The sequence below is a fragment of the Monopterus albus genome, unplaced genomic scaffold (genome assembly GCF_001952655.1).
Source record: "Monopterus albus unplaced genomic scaffold, M_albus_1.0 scaffold41.1, whole genome shotgun sequence".
Classification (NCBI taxonomy): Eukaryota; Metazoa; Chordata; class Actinopteri; order Synbranchiformes; family Synbranchidae; genus Monopterus; species Monopterus albus.
In genome coordinates this window covers 2550322-2574448 of record NW_018127921.1, presented here as the reverse complement: position 1 = coordinate 2574448, position 24127 = coordinate 2550322, and the positions used below count along the sequence as shown (strand labels likewise).

The following is a 24127-nucleotide window of genomic DNA, read 5'->3' as shown; positions in this document are numbered from 1 at the left end:
TGGCGGAGCATAGCAGACTGTAGTAGAGCACAGTGGAGAGGGAGAGGGAGTGCTGGGCAGAGCAGAGTGGATTGATTTGGATTTTCATGCTAGCACTACCTTAAAGAGCCCATGGCATGCTTTTCCTAGTTTTCTGACTTATCTACAATGCTACCATGGGTGAATTATCATTTTAGACATGACCTAAAGATCAAAAATGAGGTGTACGTATGTTCTAGTACTTCTATGCAGAAGCAACTCAGTTTATACAAGTCTCACAAACTCTCGCTTGTTAGAGTTTTCTAACAAACAATAGATTTTTATTTTATTAAATTTTATTTTCTAACAAAATTAAGTACTACCTGATAGTTTAAAGATTTCATTTAACCACCAGTTGAATTTACCAACTCTGGAGCTACTTGAAAGGAAGTGATGTTTTTCAGAGTGAGTGCGTTAGAGAATTGTTGTAAGGCTGGAAAAGTTACTATGTCTGAATTATGCCAGTTAAAATACGAGATTTCTCAATGACCTGCTTTGTTTAGAGTGTTACACATCTCTTTTCATAAGTACATATACCATGATTTACCTATCTATGGAGTAGAAATGTATTAATGTCATTGTGGTTCATTGTGCTGTCCACATTCAACACAACACCGGCAGCAGGAGTCGTGCGCGTTCATGAACTGTCTTCTTGACTTTAGGAAGAGGCTTTCAGGTTTTATCATTCTGAAATAATTACAGACTATTTGGAGTTATGAGGGGTGCAAAGCTAATCTAGAGGTAGCCAAGATTAAACATTAAATGTTTAGAAATGAGAATGCCGTGGGGTCTTTAAGTCACATACTGTAGCTTTAAATACTAAGAGCTAATAACTACTAATAAACTAAGGGCAGATTTCTCAAGCAAAATGCAAAACACTTGAATAACTGTCATGCAGTTTTGATACCAGTTTATTTTAAAACTTCATGTGTTCATTTACACCTGTCCATTCTATGAAAAAGCTCAATTTGGTTCACATTCATGTTCTGCTTGATCTAGTGTATTTCAAATTGTGTTTTCCTTTCACCCTGACCCCCACACACCCGTGGCCTTGGGGAACCCCCCAAGAGCGCACAGTCTGAACACTGCCTGATGCCGCAATGCAGATTTACTTCAGTATTTCGGAGCTGCTCAGTGCTCAAGGGCATCTTAGCCACACCTGTTAAAGTTGCATTGAAATGGAGAAAAGCATTTTTGTTCATTCAGCTCACTTTGTTAGTACAAAACAGTCATTTACATCTAAATCTCATTACTTCTCCCTCCTGATAAATGGAAACTTTTTACAGTGGCTTCAGGAGGTGTATAAGTAAATGCCAACCAATACAGCATTATGTTCATTTTGAATTATTGCAATTTTCCATTATGTCCTTCCCAGAATGTTTCTTAGGAAATAGCTCTTTCAAAGTGCTCACTTTGAGTTTAGAAGGACTGCACCAGCATCTCTTCATATACAAGCCAGTGAGTTGCTGGAATATTTTCATAAAAGCTATACAACTTAAAGAGGTTGTTGAGGTTGTGGTGACCTTTGAAAGAAAAAAGTAAGCCTCATGTTTAGATCTAATGATTCTATAATTATATTAGAGGGGCTATAATCTCATTACAAGCTGAATACACCATTAAATTACTTATGTCGGCTCAGAGGAACTTGGTCAGAGAGGCATCTGTTATGTGTTATGTCAGATGCAAAGAGCGAAAACAGGTGCGAAGAGAAATGGAAAAAGATGGTGCTCTGTGGAGAAACACCTGCCATGAACTCCAATACCCATTATTGTCAGCTTTTACAAAACCCTTACAACACACACACACATATGCTGTATAATAGAAGTCAGCCCCTGACCCCTTAGAGACTCCAAAAGTCAAAAAGCAAAGGGACAACTGACTGACTGACAGACAGAGGGGGATTAGTCACCATGAATCACTTGCTTGCATGCACACACACTGCCTCACTCCCTTTGTCCATCATGCATACTTCCTTCTTCTGATGCAGAATTAAGATACTGTCTCCTACGTGATCGCCCACCACATCAAACCCAGTGTCCCTTAGGTTCAAATGTGGGGGAATCAGACAGCGCCCCCGACACACACTTGCGTGGATGGCTACACTACCTCCCCGCCCACACATACGTACACTGTCTATCCAGTTAAACCCAACCCAGAGAGTCTAGCAGAGTGCAGACAGCGTGGAGAAGCTGTCTCCTCCAAGGCAACATTAGCCTGGAAGACTGAGCAGAGATGAAATACACTCTGGAAAAAAAGAAGCAAGAAAGACAAAAAGCAGTAGATAAATGAAAGAAAAGGACAATGAGCGGATAAGGAAGAGGTTGAAATCCCTGCTCTTTTCACTGAGTAACTATAGTGTACAGAGGATTCACACATCAGAACTATATAAAGAAAGCCAGTAGAAAAGACAGATAGTAAAGCAGAGAAAAAGATAAATGATGAACCAGAATATCTGGGACAAATATTTCCCCTTGCTTCAATCCTCTTCACTTGGACTCATTCACTCTATTTGGCAAAACACTGTCGTGACAACTCGAGGGCCCCATATCCATCAAAGATATACAATGCTTGTCATAATTAGCATTAAAATACACACACTTGAGAGACGCCATCCACTGAATATTTATGGAGAAAAGTTCAACAACAGTTCCTGCATCGTTTCGTCTTTTATTTCCTCTGATTAGACACTGTCACAAGTGTTGGTCTGGATGAACACTCAACATGCAGACTGTTACATTATTAACACAAACTCACATGACCAGATGCAAAGAAGAAATAGACATGCACATGTGCGTCTTGTGTACAGGATTAGGAGCTGAACAAAAATGAATTAATGACAATGAAACCGGACTGACTTTTAGTAGTAAAATAGAATTTTATTTTCCAAAAGGTGCTTGAGTGGGTGGTTATAGGTCCAAGTGGAAGCGACTGGTTCTGGTTCATCTTTATTGTCCTCTTAGTGAGCCAGGCTCAGGCCTGCTGGGCGCCATCGCTTACCGTCTCCAAAATGGCGATCTGCCATTCTCACGGGAGAGGTCAACAAAGGGTAAGGGCAGAGGGGAAGGAGATAAGAATCAACAGAAAAGGCTTCTTGTTTCTCACGCGGGTTGCTGTGCTCAGTGCTTCCAGTCTGGTTCGGTTCAGTTCTCCACAGGCTTTTGAGGGTATGTGTCTTGATGCTGACTCATTCCTCTCTTCTTCCTTTCTGGTTTGGTCTGTCAGTCGGTCAATAAACAGTAATCCCACACAATAAACTCTTCACTGCTCCCTCCTTCCTCCTCTCTCTTCCTTAACCGCTGGTCCTCAACTTGTTCTTCAGACAAAAACAGAGAGGAAAGTGCATTAGGGAGATGGAGAATCAAATAAAAAATCAAAATAGACAAATAGAAGAGAAAGATTATGTCATACAGGATAGAGAAGACAGAGAGAGGAAGGCCTGAGAGTACAATAAAAAGGGAAGAGGATTGAGTGAGTTCAAGAAGCAGAGAAAGGACCCAAGGGCTTTGGACTCCATGTTAGTGATAAGTGCAGCCACAAATCCCCAGCACTCCCTGTCAATAATCATTTGAACTGGCCTATTGCAGCTGATGCCAATGGATGAAAACTGCCTAAGAGAAGATGAGTGAAAGGAAAAAAGAAAACCGAAGAAACAAGAAGCATACAGAAGGGAATGAGGTAGACATAACATATGAAAAAAAATTATCTTTTTCCTCACTGACCAACTTAATAGTGTTGGGGATTGAATAGGTCCATCTTCTGCAGGTAACATTTCACTTCTCCAAAGGTATTTAGGTTATTTTTCCTACTATTGATCTGACCATAAAATGATTATTGATAATAACAACAGTTGTTAGCAGCAGGCTTTAAAGGAAACTTTTTAAAGATGATTACAGATTTTTTACAACTTATTATTGTAGCTCTGGCTGCCATCATATTGGTTATGATAACAAATATTAGAGATGCATCAATCCAAATCACATCTATGCAGATACTGATCTTATTAAATCTTCCCTGTGGAGGTTGCTTGTAAACAGACTGGCTGACAATTATATCACGAGTTACTAGAATCAGTATGTGGAGAGCAAAAGTTGTATGGATGCATCTCTAAAAAGACAGGTTGTAAACAAGCCATGAGTTTAGCTAAATTATCTAACCCATATTATTTGGAAGGCCCAAAAGTGAATGCACCTGGAATGTCAGTAAAAATCACCCACTGCACACCAACACTGTTTTATGTTGAAATGACAACTTAAATCATTAAAGTATATTTACGAACAATATTGAACGACATGCTGTCTGTTTTATAGACGACGAAAGCCGTTATGAGAGCCTGCTCCTTTTTCATTTCAATCCTTGCAAACATAACACCCTCTGAAACCACAAACAGAGTTCCAGCTTGGCCCTTCGAGAGTAAGAGGGAGATGGAGGGGTCAGTCTAAAAAATAAAGTGGAGAAAGAAAAGATAGGGAGCAAGAGGCGATCATGCGGCAAGAATATGGAATGAGGAGGCAGGCAGTGGATGGAGAGATGGGCCTCCATGATAAACTCTTATTCACAGAGGGAGAGGGAAAAAGAGACTTTATCTGTCCTTCGACTGCCTCTTCCCTGCAGTTTGCTATCTAGACCTGTTAAGTGCCAAATGCATTAGAAATGTGACTAGGGATGGAGGGAGTGAAGGAGGAATGGTGGTGGAGCAAAGCGGGCACAAAAGAGAGTGAAACTAAGCCTAAATGTTATGGCTAAACTGTGGCGATAAGAAGGCTAATTATCAGTGACAAAGGCTGCGAGGCTGGCAACGCCCATCCCAGCTGACTCCAGCTGAGGGGTCAGTATTGTAAAACTGAGATTTGGGGGATTTGGTTTTTATCCTCAGTGAGATGGCATCTTGGACATCCCTATCTATTCTCATGGTGCTGCAGTTCTTGGTGGAATTTAACATTTTTCAAGGGGAAGGACGAAGAAGGGGAAAGATACTTTTACTGTTTCAGTTATGTTATCAAGAGTCTTTGACAGAGAAAGCAAGAAGAAGAATGAGAGACGGCTGTTAGAGGGTGCGTTTGGTTCTTCTGACCTGCAGAGGTCAAAGTCATGTCCTTTGACATTTGTTCTCAGTGCAGCTTCCTGCCTAGCACGATAAAGCTGTGTAAACATCCTAATCATTAAGCTGCATCAGCTCATATCAATCCTACTTCATTCCTTTCCCCATTTTGTCGGCTGTGTAATTCTGCATATTATTCCTTTAAGGCCTTATCACAGAACAGTTTCTTTTGCACCTAATGATTTTAAAAGCAAGTCTTATACAGATAAGCACAGGGGAACAGGAGTGTGCCGTGATTGGTGCAGGGTGATAAACACAAGCGGATTACCACATCGTCTCAGGCTTGCTTCCAAACAATTTACAAGCTCATAACAGGATCCGGACTGTGAACATACCCTTGCTGAATGTTGACAATGCTACAGGTAACTTGTTTTAACACACACACACACACACACACACACACACACACACACACACACACACACACACACATACACACACACACACACATCATGAGGTGGCAATAGAGAATCAAAATGTCACTTCAGAATTCAGAAAACTCGAAATAAAAAAAATCTTTTTCTTCTACACGTGTGAGGACCGGAGCCTGTTGCCAAGCAGATTTGGTGAACTGGACCTTCTGTCACAAAGCACCAAAACAATGCAGGTTATATCACCAGATCTTAGCAGATCTTTCATAACTGTCCCATCTTACTTTCCTGGTTAAACCAAACCACAGCATTACAGAGATGGAAGCATGTGGTTTTTAATTTTGCCAACGTAAAGTGTATTTAATGCAACATTAGTTGAAGGTGAGCCTCAAGCTCCAGGTGTTATAAATATTGCTTGATTCCCACCAACTTCTAAGCTGCCCTGTCTGCGCCCTTTTAAAGACACAGGCAGTACTGCATGAATTCAGCTTACGCAGTATTTAATCAGAGCATGATACTTTTAGAGCACAAGCTGGTACACATTTTTCTGACTTTACTCTCTGTATGTGGACATCTTCTGAAACTTAGACAGATCATTCTTTAGGATGAAAGGAGCCTATCACAGTATTATCCTTGTGCGGACCATCCAAAAGGTCCACACAAGAAGAAATGTCCACAGAAAAAAGGTGTTCCGTCAGGGGTTGGTTCGCACAAGTATATAAAGACAAACCCCCCCCCACACACACACGATGAATAAAACATTGTGCAATTTACATGATGTATAGCTTAAAAATCTGCCTGCATCTGACTTCTAGATCTAATACTAATACCCATGAGAGTGAGTGAGACACAAAACTCAGTTTTCCTCATTTCCGGCAAAACAATGAAATTGTTAGAAAAAAAATCTAATACAAAAGCTCTATGAATGTAAATTGAGTCTTTTTGGGGCCAGTGGATGTTACATATTGCAAACTAAGGGAGGGAAGAATCAAGTTAATATCAACCTGAGTGACATTACTACTGCCATACAGTGTGTGTGTGTGAGACAGAGGGCAAAAAACCATCTGGTAATAAAAGGAAAGAGCATGAGTAGTATCCAACTTGTAGCGGCTACTCCCTTGATTTTATTACATTAAAACACACAGACGCAGTTGGAGCAATGCCTGTGTCAGCAGGGATTATGGAAATAGATCCTAAGGTTTAAACTGTCTATTTAGAGTGAACTATATTCAGGCGCCAGTAGCCCAGAGGAAATCATATTCTCCTGTCTAAAATCAAGTGATCAAATGGATGCTAGTGTGTATGTGTGTCTATATTCTACTAACTGATTTAGACATTTAAAAAGGAAATGGCTGTTCTGCCTTAGCTACTATAAAAATCTGTGAGCCTAATGACATATACTGTAGCTAACACACATACACATAGAGCTACTCTGCAATACACACACGGATTAAACTGAAAACTAGCATTACAACTTACTTATCTGTCCATGAGGGTGCATGCACCTACTTGTCATTCTTCAGAAGGGAGAAAAATGCATTATTTTGGAAAATTTTATAAAGATTCAAGTTGATGTTTCAAGTCTTTTCTTCCTGTTTACAGTACGCACACAAAAAAATGCTGATTCATTTCACTCAATAAGTATATACAGTACATACCTGTTTGGCATTGTTGACACACTGTAGGTAAAGGGCTGCTATGTTGGAACAGTTAAGGGTTTTTCCAGCATTCTCTTTGTAGCACGCAAGGATCTGGCCCTGCAGGTCTGCACACACAGGATACACCTCATACCGCCTATGGCAGAAAAGATGTGAGACAGATAAGGACAAGGGATAAAAGTGTAAGAAAAAAAAGAATGAAGTATACAGACTGATAGCAAAAGAATAATAAGGACATACTGGTGGTTTGGAAAATGAGCATATTGATGGTAATTTTTATCTCAAGGGAGCTAATGCATTATTAGAGCACATAGTGCAATCTACAAGCTTTATACCCCCCTGCCTTTCCTATTTCTACCACCATTCCAGTCCAAAAAACCTGAAGCAAGACTCAACATTACTGTTTGTGCTGAGTGGGCGGTCAAAGGTCAATCCAGCCTCTGCAGCTTGCTGTGATGACCATACCGATATGTGCATTACAACATACTTACAGAGAGACCAGAGGGTTTTCTACAAACTGACAAATAAAGGTTCCCACAGTGGCTTCAGCCCCTGAAATGGGAGATCCATCAGTGCCATGGGACTGTATGGAAGAGAAGCTCACTCTGCAAATCAATGTGTAATGTAGAGCAAAACAAGAAAAGAACATTGTTTTAATTTAGACAAGCAATAAGCTTGACTTGTTACAATATGATGATGAGGTTGAACATTACTGGCAAGCTGAGTATACCTTCCTGGTAAATTAGCCTCTCTTCTTACAGCATGTCTTAGCACTAAAAACACTTTAAAAAGACCTTGAAGAAGAGAGTATTGATTACCCTATTGGGTACTAAGAAATCCATCCATTAATGCAGAATGGCTTCCTCAAAGTATTTACAAACTGGGTAGCTATCACCTGGTCTGGGTTAAAAGGCAAATTCGATCTTCTAGCATCAAAAGGGAGGTTGTTGTTGTAGACTTTGAATAATAATAATATGTCTGATTATAGGCTACATATCACTAGCTTAGCATGTCCAGGACTGTCCTTGAGTTGTTTTTTTTTTTTTACAGCCTTAGCGCTGCTGTCTAAGCTGGTATGATCCAGATGCTCGTAAGATGTTAGTATTTCTAATGACAGATGCTAGGCTATATATTAGTGCATTTAAATAAGACTCTTTCATTGGATGAGTGCAGGAGTTGGATTCTTTAGCCAATCTAAGAAGCGGGGCATGCCATAAGTGCTGGTGCTTTGCCTAATGTTAACTGCTTTTGTCAGTCCCTTCACACACTCCATAAAAAATCCATAATGACGACACATGCCCATCCAAGGGCTATTATGCTAATAGTGGTGTCATCGTTTTGTTCAGACCAGTGCTCAGGACACTCCATCTGCCTCACTAAACACATTTGCATGGGTGTGAAAGAGAAAGATTTTGCCCGTCAGCAACTCTGGAGATCTCAAAGGAATATTAGGGGTGAAGCAGAGCCACTGTAGTCAGAACTAGATGTTTGATTTGCTCCCTGGAGTGAGAAATTACACCCTGCTGGTTACAAAGCAGTGGATTTGTTACATGGGTCATTACCCAGGGTGCAATGCAGCAGGAAGGTGGTGCAGTGAAGATGTATGCATCACCACATGGTCATACTGTACTTGTGAGGGAGGCCAGAAAAATCTCTAGTCCTTGTACGTATGGGTCAGCGACAACATGAAACTATTATCCAATCCTGTGCTCAGTGACGGAACAAGGCAAGACAAATCTAAAGCTAATGAACACCATTATTATTTGGATACTTGTTTGATCATGTGGGGAACACAATACTTGCTTTTTTGCCAAGAGTTAGATGAGAAGCTTAATGCCACATCTGTTAGCTTAGTTTAGTATAAAGACTAGAAATTGGGAAACAGCTAGCCTGGAAATGTGCAGATTGCCAGACAATCAATGGAGAAAGTTACTGGTCTCAGCCAAGAAACTGTCTGTGCTGTTTGGCAGATTTTGTTACCTTGGGACAGCTAGTCTATGCTAGCTGTTTTTCCTTGTTAAGCTAAGCTACCAGCTGCTGGCTCTAATTTTTCGATTTACAGTATAGGCATGAAAATGGTACCTCCTTTAAAAGTTGGTTGATACCAGTGTAGGTCTAGGCTTTGAACAATCCATGACATTTATCAGTTTGAGAGAAGACTGGAACATCATGATGTTGGGTGTGTAGACAGTTTTGCATTTGTGGATCCATCAGGAATAAATTCAGTCATTTGCTTGGAGGCATCATTGCTTTGCGGCAGGGTACGGAACGATGACAGCATTGCTAGCAAAAATCGTTGCCATCCTATTCCTATGGATCCTGGCTCTCATTTATTACACCCCCTATAGGCATCTACAGTGACAAGAGAAGCCACATACTGTACACCCACTAATTACTTTCTTAAGTGTTCACGTTAATTCCAGGTGCATCCTGCTGATACAAACCCTAGTGTTTATCACCATTAATGGCCTCTAAGAGAGAGAAAGGGGGGCAGAGGAAGGGAGGGGGAGGGAGACAGAGGATGAAGAACAATGAATAGAAATGAAGAGCATTTCTTGATGAGAAACTAGACAGTGGCACTTTTATTTTTGCTTGCGCTCCTGTTCTCTGTGGGGAAGGGGCTGCGACAGTGGCTGAGTTAATCATGGAGACAATAACACTGTCACACACACTCTGCAGTGGCATGTTGCATTCTCTATCATCTATCATTAAAATTAACATTAAAGTTCCTGCCTCCGAACATACGAAGCTGGCAGGGGAAGGCCGCAACCTCCCCTCCCTCCTCTTCAGTTTTACATTACAGTAGATGCCCTTTTGTCATTTACTACAGTATTTATGTTACAGTGCTATGCAGCAGGGTGAGCAGATCCAAACACAACAGATAGGTCACATCATAAATAGGCTATAACCCATAACTACTAGAAGGCTGTCCTTCTGTTTTTACCTTATAAGTCAGAATTTGGTCATTTCAAAGCTTATCAATGCTATCTGAACAGAGAAGCCTTTTGTTTTTCAAGACTATTACTAGCTTTAGAGGAAAAATATACGTTTTTCAGCCTTGTTATGAAATACACTCAAGTTACTGTGCTCTGTTTTACACAAGCCGGGATGGGAGTTTGCTGCTTGTATTTTATTAAAATTTGCACCAGCAATGCCTTGCTGTACAACTACATAAAATTCAAAACCATAAAACAAGACAAATAGGTTGGGTTGTTCATTGTGAATTAAAAATATCAAGAGTCAAATGGTGCAAAGTGAATAGAGAGCAGATCCTTCCACTGTGGGAATCATAGGGTGTCATTATAAATACAGTCAAAAACAACTATGAATCATAATTTTTCCATGTAACCTGATTAGAAAGGCATTCATAAACAAGAAGACTATCACACTCCAAAAGCAAAATTTCTTATTTGGTCTGTTCAGGTTAACAGGTTGTGATGCGTTTGGGTGAGTTATCATTTGAATCCACATGGATTAATCCAATGTGACTAAGGGCTTCAATAAAGAGGGATTTCCCATTTCCAGACTGTTTAATTCAAGTCATTTTTAGACAGGATAGAGGATGTAACACTGAATTTTACCAAACAACAATTAAAGAACCCGTTTTTTTTTTTTTTTATTATCCCCAGATCCCTTTAGATTCATCTTGTGACCCCACCAAGGAATACATGCCCTCTTGAGCCATTTTTACACATCAACTCTGGACTATGCCTGCAGAATCAGGCCTGGACTTTTATGAGAATTGCCTTTTCAAACATGTAGCAAAGAGCAGGAGGCAGTCTATGTCAGATGGGTTCTCACCTACTGGAAATATTCAGTTTTGTTTATGTGTGGAGGGCACACCTGGGTAGAGCACACAGGAGGCAGGACATGGCATAGTCATGTAGCCAGTTTGTAATTTGGTCATAAAAAACTTGCCCTACTTTAAATTTGTCTGGCAATTTTTGCTGCAGTTCTCAACGGCAGAAGTTCACAAATCTTTTTGTTGGAGTCTTCACTGTGAGTGACCTCTTTTTTTGCGCTGGTCACACGATAAAACATTATCAACACATGCACTAGCTCCGTGTGAATACTCCAGACTATACGCTGTTATATTCTCACATGGGCTCACTCCAGCTCACTCAGAACTTACGTGGACTTTGTACTAGGGAGCTGGCAGACTAAAGCCCACTTAAAGTCCGGGTCGACTGACTTGGACATTTGTGTTCTCACACAGCTTCCTTGGTTAATGTCTAGGAAACTTCAGAGTTCCAGTGTATATCTGCAAGAGACTTTGGTGACACTTTAGTCATATAGTCATCACACACACATACATACATACATTACTCAACACTGACAAATAAACACACGCACACTTGCATGCACAGAGAGAAATATTAATATTACAGTACAAATGTCTACACACACATATCAAAAGATTAGCCCCCCACTCTCTCTTTCTCACTCACTTTACCACCAATATTTTCCCATTATTCATCTGTCCTTTATTCCCTACCTCAATCTCCAGAGGTTCATGAGATATTTAATAAAACCCAATACGGAGGACAGAATCTAAAACAAACAGATACATCTAGCCAGATACAGTTGGTTATTATTTGCAGTGCATGTGTGTGTGTCTGTGAGATATAGGGAGAGAGAGGGAGAGTGTGTGCATGCTGCAGTCTGAACCCCTGTACCCCAGAGACAGTAAATCCAAACAGCCATACGGGGTCTCGCCTCGTGCCATCAGCATCAATAAAGGTCTCACCTTAACATCTTATCTAACCCAACCCCCACTGAAGACACATAAACCAAGTCCCTATTGCCTTGAACTACTGACTGAGGGAGGAATTAAAGGGAGGAAGTTTGGTTTACATATCTGCAGTACAGTTTCACAGCTCTGTGTCATAAACTAAGCAGAAAGAGAGTGGAAAAAGGACTGCGAATGTAGAGGGGGAGAATACTCCACTGAGAAATGACATTAAAGAAGGGGAGACAGAGATGGCCAGTGTATGTTTGTGAGACAGAGTGTGGAAAAGGATAAAAGTAGTGTCTAAGCAAAAAATATAAGACATAACGAGAGATAACAGATATAAGAGAGGTATTGAGGAAGCAAAGGAAACTCTGTGCTCACTCCATTTGCAAAGTTTTCCTTTAGGAGAGAACAGCAAATGAGGTTGAGAGGAAGGGCAGAAATGATATGACAGGGTGAATGTGTCCCATTTAACATGTAATAAAGGAGAACAGATTACCCACTCACTCCCTCTCACTGTCTGTCTCCCTCCTCAAGGTGTCCCTATATTATTTAATACAATCCCTTCTTTGAAGCCTCTTGCTGCACCAGTAAGCACATTTCCATGGTGGGGACATATTCCAAAAGGTTCATGGCTAGGGCTTCATTCTTCAAAAGAATATACTCACTGCAAGCAGGGGAACATGCAGAGATTGATGTTGGGATTGTCATACCATAAGTCACTTTCGGCTTTTCCCGTTTAGGGGTCGCCACAGCGAATCGTCACACTGATGACTCGCATGTTGACATGTTTTATGCCGGATGCCCTTCCTGATGCAACCCTGATTCAAACCCTGGCTGCAGCGGCGAGAGCGCTGTGCCTTAACCACTAGCCTACCAGGGACGGCTGGGATTGTCATACCATATGCATGTGTTATGCCAATAGTGCGAGGAATGGTGTCAGTCCATTTTTCAAACCAACATACAGTATATTGACCATGACTACAATCTGCTGTAACCATGTAGAGCTGTGCACTAAAATGACATTCATAGATCTCTGTTAAGAATAAAGCATGTTCCAGTAGTCGAACAAAGTATGAGACACATCTGTCATAATTTGTGATGCATTAAAACTGGAAAAAGGCAACGAAAACCACATACAGTAGACACCTATAGAGCTGTGCAGGCATACAGATAAACACAGAGACACTAGATGCAGGGGCCAAAAGAACACTGTTCACTCTAGTACTGGATAGTATTAGAGCGCAAAAAGAAGCAGTGATTGCACAAAATGACCATAGAGGACTGTTACAAAGGTTTTTACTTCAGCTGCAGCCCTGCTTTCTCTGTTTCACACACTGGATCGAGAATATCAGTAGACAAAGGGTGAATGTTATAATGAACACAATATCTGAATCAGACTTACAATGACTGCAAAATAAAGTCAGCATACTGTAAATGTGTTTAGAGTAGTGTAGTTCAATAGTCATCAATGAAGAGCAGACTGTGCTTCTCTAGTCTAGTTCTGCTTCTGTATACATGCCTGCCAATACCATAACGATACTGTTTTTCTCGATACCTTCTACAAAACACAAGTAAACCAATGCTCCCATAGCTGATTGGTTAAGACACAGCTATGAACCAGTCTTTTGACAAAGGCATCATGCCCATATCCGTTCAGCTTGGGTTTTAGCAATAAAAGCATATTTTGGCACTTACGTTGCACTGGTACAACGTGCACTGTCGGAGTTTTCTGTTTGTTCTGATTTCAAGCGATGACTAATGGTAAGATCATTCTATTATGACAAAAAAGCACTTGATCAAAACCAGGAAGAAGCCATTTTATGGCCTGATTTAGGCAGCTTTAACACATGCTGCCTAAATAATCTTACTTCATGTCTAACCCCTTCCTTTGCACACACACACAAATCCACAGAACAGATACACAAAAGCAACACATACTGCAGCCCACCACAAGACTGAGTTCCCAATCACCACATTGTCTATTTATCATCATTTGGGTCCACTTAGGGGTTAATAGGGTTAAAGGGTGGGTGCTGGTTCCCCTTAAAAAGCCCTCATGTTCTCTCTAGTTAAGGCAGGCGTCATTACTGAGGGGGGAGTAAATAAATACAAATGATTCAGTTAAGGAGAAAAATGACACACATTTTGCTCACACTGCTTTTTAAAAGCAGACCTGAGTGACACCCTGCAGTGAAATCCATCAGTATGGATAGGAGACTGAATGATAGAGAAAGAGGGAGAGACAGGCAGATAGAAAGATGAGAAGAGAAGGGACAGAGAGAGACAGATTGAGAATATGTGAGGGACAAAAGATTGATGAAGAATGGAAAGAGCGTGCATGTGAGTCAGGGAGGCAAAAGCAGATGATAACAAAGACAGAGTGAGTGAAAGAGATTTAAATTAAGACAGAAAACTATTCCTGAGTGAGCGGTGAGGGAGAAAAAGAAGAATGAGTGAGAAGAGAAATTGTGTGTGTCTGGCCTCAGACACACACAATCAGAAAATGTCTGAAATATTTCACAAACATATACTGAACAACAGCTGAAATATATTCAGTGATTCAGGAATCCTTATGTGGAAAGGACACCTTTAAATTACAAGGTTCATTACAAGAGTGGCAGTGCGTTGTGATCGGTAAATAAGCAGCCCAAGAAATGCTACGTCAGCCACTAAAAGGTGTACAGTACATTTTGTGTCTATCTGGGCACCCACGCAGGTGCCTTGGATTCTGTGTGCTTTTTACAGCCAGCACCGTGATGCTCCAAAGACCAAGAGAAGAGCTTTTAAAGCAGTTATTGACTTCTGTCTCCTCAGCTGACCACCAGCTTGTACCTGTGCCCTGGTTGCCTAGCTACAGAGTTGCGGTTCACCCTCACCTGACAGAGGGGTCAAAGTGCTGCTCAGCCTGCCCTGCCTTGCCGACCACTTCACAGAAAAAAACACCTATGCGACAACAGCTGAAGTGCTTAGCAATAACTTTGCTGTTGAATTAATTCCTGTCATTTTTAGTAATTAACAGTGCTGCTTGGCACAACTGAACATCAATAAATCATTACTTCATTAATTTTGGGACATCACTATTATTCCCTTAAACAATCAGGAGTGCTGCCAAGCAAATAGAAAGCTTCTACACCTTATTTACATTTTGCAGCAGCACGGTGGATTTAGCAGGAAACCTGAATTTTCTCCAGCATATTTTTCCTCTTGGGAAAAGCGAAAGATATAACAAATGCACAATGCAACAGTCCTTCAATGATTGTTGCTGGGTTATCGTGTAAGATTTCATTAGGTTGCACTGCAGTATTGTGTCCACAATCTGATGACAAGAAGCAATGGTTTAAACAAAATTAAGGAAATTAGGTCCTAAGCTGAGAAAGTGAAACTACTGGCAATAAACCTGACCATTGTCTCTGTTTCCAGTAATTATTCTGCACTATCACAGTGTCATTTGACAATGACATATTCAAAAAAATCCTACACTGAAACCTTTAACAGGCACCAACTTAATTACTAAGGAGTTTGCTAGTAATATTAGCTAATGTATTCATGCAGATAAATAAATAAAGCAATTGAGGTGCTGCTGAAATAGTTTATAAACGAATGCTTATAATGGGCTGAAAGAGGGAGGAGTGGGTGTTGCTTTGTTCCACATGGTACGGAGGAAAAAACAGACTGTCAGGTGTGGTCTCTTGAACGAGGCAGCACAGTACACCAGTGTTGTGAAGAAAAACAACGATCCATTTACATTCAACAGGTTTTGCTCCACGCCTCCTCATTCCACCTCTGCGTGTATGTGTGCGGAGAGACGAAGCGAGGACTGTGGCTGCTATTATTGTCTCCAGGATTAAATTAAAAAAAAGATGTATTCAAAAGACTACAAAATACAGTACAAACAAAAGACAATGGAAGTGAGTTTGTAGCCTCAGGGAGGAGAGGATTGACAGTGCAGTGACAGAATAAAATGAGATTTCATTCTGTATGGCCAACTGTATGGAGGGAGACTGAAAACGTTTGGCTTAGACACACATGCACACTTATGTCATGCACAAAAATACACAACCTTTTGACTGACTTCAACAAAGAAGCTCAAAACACCAGCAAAGGTTAGGTCTGACACCAGGGCTTAGGACGATGCCACAGTTCTTTCATTTCCCATTCCATCTTTTCGCATAATCTCACATCTATCAGTTTCCTCCATGCCTGTCAGCTTGCATTTCAAACTAAAGTCCCACTGGATTGCTGCAGCCTGTCGAGACATTATGTGTGCGCACACGCTCCAATGCAGATATCCACATGCACATGTGCATGGGCACACTCAAATCCATTCATCTTGACAAAGCAAAGCACACATGTGCACTCTTACATGTAGTGCAGTAAAGGTCATACATTCAGAGCTGGAAGGTGTGATAATGCATCAGACTTGCATAAACAACTAGTGGTTAACATGGCAGCATATAAATCAGGCGCAGAAAGAGATAGCCTGCTCTCCACAGGCAGCCTGGAACTCTTATCTACACTCAGTGTCACAGGACGAGTGAATAAAAGCTTTGGTCCTATACAGTATGTTTGCCTGTGTGTCCAACATTATTACATTATTATCACGTGTTGTCTACATTTACGTATACATGGAAGAACTGTACAACAAATGTTTTTTGTCTAGGTCTTGGAGAGCACATACCCTGCAGTTTATGATTCATAGCAACAATTTCAGACCCTGGACAAACTGACAGTTTTAGCAGTGTTTTCTTATACTTATTGTTCAGTTCTTGCGTCATATAAATTTGTTGTGAGAATAATTTGAAGCATAATATAAAAATGCAAAAATATTAAATGAATATATATTAAAGGGATGTTTATTTGGCATATTGGTATTGTTATGGCTTTTTGCAGCTGTAAGAAAGTGTGAAAAAATGTAGATATATGCAGATCTTCTGATATATCTATCCATAGGCCATCTATATCTACATATACAGTATATGTATGTGTGTGTTTTTGTGAGAGTGTGGATGTAACGAGGTCACAGTGATGCAGTAGTGTTCTAGTTGGGAAAGCTCCATTGTTCTCGGAAATCTATGGCAGGAATACTGCAGAACAGCAGGGAACACCTGTACCACACACCTTATGCAAACAACTGCACACATACACAACCGCATATTGTATGCATACAACACTGTTACGTACAAACACACCCTCCTCTCCCTTGAATACCTCTCACACATTATTTCTCTTAACTTTTCCAAGGGAAATGACTACGGTATACCGTCCCATTGCTGCTGTATGAATAGTACATGCAAACTAACTACCTGCTGAAGTCGATTTGTACCAGCCATTTATAAACGACCTCGGAACCATGTGTACATTACATTCAGTAATTAATTTTTTATTTCATCCTGATCTGATCCTGTTTCAAACCAACAACAAGAATTTCCCAAGTTGACTGTTACAGAGCATCACCCCAAACAACCTGTGTGAATGTCAATTTGGGCTTTTTCCCGTTTAGGGGTCGCCACAGCGAATCATCACACTTACAATTTGCATATTGACATTTGGCACGTGTTTTACACCAGATGCCCTTCCTGACGCAGCCCTGACTCGAACCCGGGCTGCAGCAGTGAGAGCGCTGCGGCTTAACCACTAGTCTACCAGGCATAAATATAAGCTTGACTCGACTCTGATGTCACACAGTAATAACAACTTTATACTAGAGATATCCTACAAATTCCCTACTGATATGCACCTAATTAAGTCATCAAAGAGCATACAGACAGATGTTATGACCCCTGACAGACAATCTCCTTTGGTCCCACACATCTTCTCCTAAACCATATCATAATATCAGCCCCAACACTAATCAATCCCTGCTGTCAATCTCTTTACAGCTGCACTGTCATGAGCTAGACTGGGGAAATGAAGACATTTTCATAAGAAAGATGTCATCTCTCTCATTTTATAACATCTTCACATTACCTCATCAAATGTTAATTCTATCAAGTACTGGTAAAATCCTAGTTTACCTCTCTCTCTCTCTCTCTCTCTTTTTTTTTAAATCTCCGGGGGACATTTTGAACTTTGAGGAAATCAAAAGCCTGTGTGAGACAAAAAATATTTCCTCTTTGTATTCAACAGAGGCCACAGATAAGATCTTATCTCTGTAGGGTCTCTGTCATAAGAGAGAGCTTTGAGGACAGGCACACACATTATGTTCACATACGAGTTCATACAAGCATACACCATCATGCATGAACTCACAAATAAACAAAGATGGGTCAAACACACCCTATTAAATCCAATTAACCCTCTCCTCTGATCCCCTCAATGCATCCTTGCCCATCTTGTAGCACCAGACCTTCCCGCCATTTCATTAGCATACACACATGCACAGATAACTCCTCCCTCTTCTACTTTTCCACTATTGTAATACAGTCACAACCCTGGTAATGCACCTCCTATAATCACATCCACCTTTGCTCTTTGTGCAAAGGCCTGCGTCACACGACTACATGTACGTTGGCCCATTGTTCACTTGCAGTTAGCACTCTCATTTGGCACTAATGTTATTCCGGTGTTTTTTTCCCCCTTCTTTAATGCGATTTGGGTAGTCTCAGCTCCGGCTTCCACCAGTGTAGTGCTAAACCCCCAGTGGGCTAGGCTAATCAGTTTCCTGCATTTCTGAGGGAGACAATGATCCCAGTGTTAGCGCTGGCTAATGACAAGCTAACACAATTAGCCTAGCCTCCCTGGAGGACAGCTCAGTCAGGGCCCATTCTTGCTCCAGCTCCTGCGGGCTCCTCATCCACTTTTCCTACATTACTATGGAGCCTAATGGTCTCTTATTAGAAAGACAGATGGAACACGGATGGGGAGGACTTTGGGATCTTCTTGAGTTACATACATGTGTTGGATATGTGCTACGTCCATGAACGCTTGGATGATTAGCATTACCCTCTCTGCTAATAACTTCAAATAAGCAATCATTTTTGTCACTACAAGGTGTGGATGTAACTTGTATTTAGAGCATACTGCAGCACATACTGTAGCATAGTACTTTCAGTGTTAGGAGTAAGGACCACATGTGTTATACATTCATAGTAGAATGATGTACTTTAGATAAAAATAGATGACAAAAAGACCCGAGCTTGAAAGAAGGAATGAAATAAAACTGGAATGATTCATATTTATGTAGGGCCCCCTATCCCATAAGTAGCAATTAAACTAGGAAGTCCCACAGATCCTCATTGCATTTTTATATTGCCAGGCATGAATTTCCAAAAGAGTTTAAGTGACTGTTACAAAAATTTTTCAACAATAATTCTAACAGATTTTAAATTATTCCAAATATTTGAAAAAAATGTGTAGCATTATGGGGCAGTTAGCAGATTGATGACTAAAAGGACTCTCAGGAAACACATACAGCAAAACAACAAAATAAAGGGGCCACAGCAGATGTCCCTCAGGCAGACATTAGTTTGTATGCATAACACAATAAAAAGAGCGCGCGCAAAGTTTAAGAGTTAACTTGTAAGCTCATGCTGTATCTATACCTCCATGGCTTTGAATCAAGTGGTTTTCAGTGCAGACAAAGAAACTATCGAGAGTTAAGGAAAAGGATTTAAAAGAGAAGCTTTTGCACAGATAAAAAAAAAAAAAACTAAAAAAAAAAAGATTTTGGGGCCTGCTAAAGAGGCAAGAATAAGACTTCTCCTGGGTGCCGAGATTGAGCCATTGGAAGAGAAAAAGGGAGGCAGACGGGCTGGATTTCAGTCTATGTCTAGAATACTAAGTATACGGTAATAATACCTGTCTAAATGGCAAAGCTGCCACTAATCAGTGCGCTAATCCACTTGGGAGGACAAAAGGCCATATGTGACAATGATTGCAGTCTCACTTACAATACACATACACACACAAACAACACACGTACTTTCAATACCATACATAAAAAGGTAAGGTGCAAGCACACCCAGCATGGCTACAGTACATGTGTGGACCCTCTGCCAAAGGCATCTACATATACTCTGGTGGTTAGATATAAAAAGTGACACAAAAAACAAAACAAAACAAAAAAAGAGAGGGAAAAAGAGTCAATCTTTTTCACATTGAGTGTATTAATTTTTCTGCAGCGTAGACATATCTTACACTGTGTGGTGATGTATTTAAGAAAACGGCTTCAAATTACTTGATAATTCTGTCTGACACAGTCCTGGTTGAAGATAGTTTTACAGAGTAAATGATTCTCTTCTAACACTGAAACATTAAAAGACCACAAGAAAAAGCCCTATCAGCCATCATCAACATGCAATCAGGCTTATCAGTGAACCACATCATCAACATCGACTAATAGGCTGGGCAATTGTGGTTCTGATTGAAAGACATAGATTAGAATGTGGCTAGCATAATTCAATAGTGTGCTCACTGCTCCACGTGGATTTCTAATCTTTTGTGAAAAAGGTTCACTTGCTTTTTTCATGTGTCAGTACACATAAAGCTGACCGAGATCTAAGTTCATGAGCGTTCTGTGCACGACAATAAGATGCTTTTTGTGAACAAATGCAGCGAAGTCAAAGAAAATCTATTAAGGTAATGTAATGTGAATCAACTGCTTGAACTTACTTGAATTTGGCATTCAATTCGTCTGCAGCTTTATGGTATTGCTCTGTGGTGACCTTGTAGAACTGAGCACTCTGCAATGAGAGAGACAAACAGAGAAGCCAATGAGTGAGAAATGCATCAGAATAACTGCAACCTCTTATAAAAAAAAGTCTATCAAAAAAGCTATTTCGGCAAAGGAAAACATTACAGCAGTATTACCCCTCTCAGCAGTTTAGAACCGATATAGTCACAGCTGAGCCCACCATGCAAACTTCATTAAAACTTTATGGAGAGAGATATTAAGAGCAGAAATCTATTACTAGATGATTTATTTTTCCACAACATGGAAACTGACTCTATACTGAATAGGGGTGTACTCTTGCCACTCTCATCATGATACGATCCTATATCGATTCTCTTTTCCAGCGATCTTATGTTTGACGATACTTAAAAATATGCCATGATGCAATTTTGATTTAATTCACTTCAGGGGCCTGTGATCGATATCAAGCAATATTATCTACCTATTTCACATAATTATGCTTTTATTAACTACAATGTAACAGAAGTATAATTTTAAAAATGTATTGAGCTCCTAGAGAAGAGTGCAATTTGTGTGATTACTGAGGGGTCTCAAATTGTGCTCTCCTGCTGTTTCCCCTACTGATTCAGAGTATAGCCCTGACCTTTTAGTAGCCTTGAGAAGGGAGACCATACTCGCTTTGGATGAAAACCTACTTCCTTTGAACAAAATGAAATCTTTTTAGGAGCTGTGAAACACAACCTTGATTCAAGTCTAACAGAAACATGTTTTTTTTAATCACTGCCCAGCAATTCTGTGTCAATAGATGAACAGAAGTATGAAGCTACAGGAACCTGGCACCACATATATCCCCATGTGCAATCAAATAGCCACCATCTCTTGAATAAAAGGGTTTGTTTATTTTTGTCTCATTTACTCTTTCTACTAGGTTTTTAGCTCATCTGGAGCCAAACAAAATACTGGTGGGGGGGGGGGTTCAATTTGAAGTGCTATTTAAATACAAATAAGGACCGGTGGCGACCTTCTAATTCAACAAATATTTTTGAGATAGGAAACATTTACACTGTCACACATACAAAAACATGCTTCCTACATTGCAGTGGGAATTTTGTTTAAAACTTAACAGTCACACTTCTTGTTGTGTGTGTCTTTTTTAATCCAGGATACTTCCATACCCATGACTTGTTTCGGATGGGAGTTTATTTTATCTATGTATTTTTCTTGGCTGCTACAGGTCAAGGGCAATTCTCATAGAAAGTGTTTTGTCACTTGCCCTCTCACGCAACAGATAAAACTCCAATGTATCAAATGTGTCATTGCACACTGACTCAAAGACATGCGTGTGAGACACACGCCACCCTATTTCTACGCTTCATGTGTCTTCTCTCTGGTGCGTTTAACAAAGCGTAATCCCCACAGACCATTTGTCCGTTCACTGCCCTGCTGACAGACGAACAGCTGCTCTGATGACAGTGATGCGGCCCAGAGGCAAGAGTCAGTGTAGAGTGAATAGATCAAATGCTTCAGTAGCTTATGCACTCATTACTGCTAATGCGCTGCAGCGATATGGAGAAGATAGAGGCTGCACCTTAACGCAGGCTCCAGCTCAATTTAGAGAGAAAGCCTCTCATTTTTAATGAATAAAACAAATAACTCCCTGTACTGATGGCTTCTTTGTATTATCTGCTGCAAAGCAGGAGGGCTGGAATGAGAAGAAACCCCACCATGGCCAGCATTACTGTTCTACAGACAATAGCTGTTTGACTTGGTAAAATTTGCTCACAAGGAGAGTAAAGAGATTGATCAACTGCATACAGTGAGGTGACTAAGCACGTAAAATTTTACTTTGAGGGTAGAGATACACAAACAGACATTCAAAGCCGTCCATCTTGCCACGAGCACATAAAACTCCTAAAAGCATGTACAAGGAAATAAATCCACTCATCACCACATGTGCTTAGACAAACAGCAAACTTCAGAGGCAGTGAATGCATTCAAAGCCAATAGAGAGCCAGAGTGAAACCAAAACTTCCAGGTTGTGTTCTGGAAGAAAGAAAACCCTATTCAAAGTTCCATTGAGAGTTATAATTTGGCTATTAACAAAAATCTAAAAGCCTTGGAACACAGTCATTTTCAACAGTATGTTATCAGTTTCACTACATTTGCTTACACTATAATTCACATCTCACTTTTAATGGGAATTCTCAGAATGCTAGCTGCATTGCCTGGTAGTTGTTGTCCAGTTTGAAAAAACAGTGCTTCACTGGAAATGCTTATGTATGCGGCTGGCTGTCAAAATAAAAGCAAACAAAACATCAATATTTACGTTTTGCATCATTGTCATCAGATCGCAAGGTGTTTGATCAAAGCATCGTTCAAGAACAATGGATTGTTACACTCCTAATACCGAGCGTATGTTGGAGTGTTACATTTTTGTCTTATGTCATTTTGAGTGTGCACACACTACATGTGGTTTTCTTTGTGTGAATTATGGTAATTTGTGTGAGTGTTGTGTTTATATATTTTCACAAAAGACTGCTGTAATAACAAGGTGCAATCCTATAAGGTCATTAGTCAACAATGTACAGACCATAGGTCATAATCCCCTAGTGAGCCACAGCAAATGAACCTGTAACAGGACCACTCAAACTGAATTACCTCTTTAAATATAAGCATATAACGCAGCTCTTACAACATTTATACTCCTCTAGGAAGATCTTTTTGTCAGACCTCAGTGGCTGTTGTTCACATTTATGATCAAATAGTGAGAGGCTGTAAAGTGTGATGGATAGCTTGATTGAGAGTTGTGTGGTTTGAGCCCGGGGCAAAATTAGGAAATGTCTATCTCTGCCAATGTCTTCAGATTAAGAATACATCAGTCATACTTTACCTGCAGACAAATAATAATTTATCAAATGTTACTGTATTTTCTACTACATCAGGCAAAGTACAAGTTTTGTGCCATTCCCTGTTGGGTCAATGTTAAGAAACAAAATCAACCCAGTACTATGTGCTCCAAGGCATGATGCATTTTATCTACTGGAAACCAAAAACTTAAACTATCATGCTGGAATTACAGGTACATTAGAGATATGATAAATCTAAGCCTCTTGGTCCTATATGCCCTAACTTAAACCCATTGCAGAGAAGACATTCATCATAGTTTAGAAAGGATCAATAGGAATGAACTGTGCTGCTGAAAAGATCAATAATCATGTGCTGTAGAGCTAAAAGAAGATGGGACATGACAGTGCTGACAAAAGGTCCTATACAGATGTGAGTCCTCTTCATTTGGATGAATACCCAATCAAAGGGTTTGCAAAGGATTCAGTCCTTCACTGTTTCAGATAACATTGTGAAGTGTTTAAACACTTCATATGCATGTATATATGTATGTATGTATGTATAGAACAAGCACTAAGTACAAGATCAAGGCCGGGGTCTACCATAACAGGCAAGACCCCAGGTGCAGGCTGACATTACAGCGGGGTGCAAGATGCTAGCAGGCAGCACATACAAGGAACGCCATAACCAAGTGGCTGGCATAGTGTACAGAAACATCTGTGCCGAGTACAGGCTGGAAGTCCCAAAGTCAAAATGGGATACACCTCCAAA

General features: G+C 40.3%; 1 protein-coding gene across 2 annotated transcripts in view; it reads right to left on the bottom strand.

Annotated features, from left to right (window-relative positions):
- Nucleotides 1-2671: 2671 nt before the first annotated feature.
- The window catches only part of chchd3a (coiled-coil-helix-coiled-coil-helix domain containing 3a), a 92307-nt gene continuing 70851 nt past the window's right edge, over nucleotides 2672-24127 (bottom strand). For both annotated transcript variants that reach the window (XM_020599644.1, XM_020599645.1), the window contains 3 exons: nucleotides 20491-20561; nucleotides 7146-7281; nucleotides 2672-3331 (listed from right to left, as the gene is read on the bottom strand). In XM_020599644.1, the coding sequence (XP_020455300.1) occupies nucleotides 3308-3331; nucleotides 7146-7281; nucleotides 20491-20561 (231 nt within the window). In that variant the 3' untranslated portion in view covers nucleotides 2672-3307. The remainder of the gene's footprint in view (nucleotides 3332-7145; nucleotides 7282-20490; nucleotides 20562-24127) is intronic.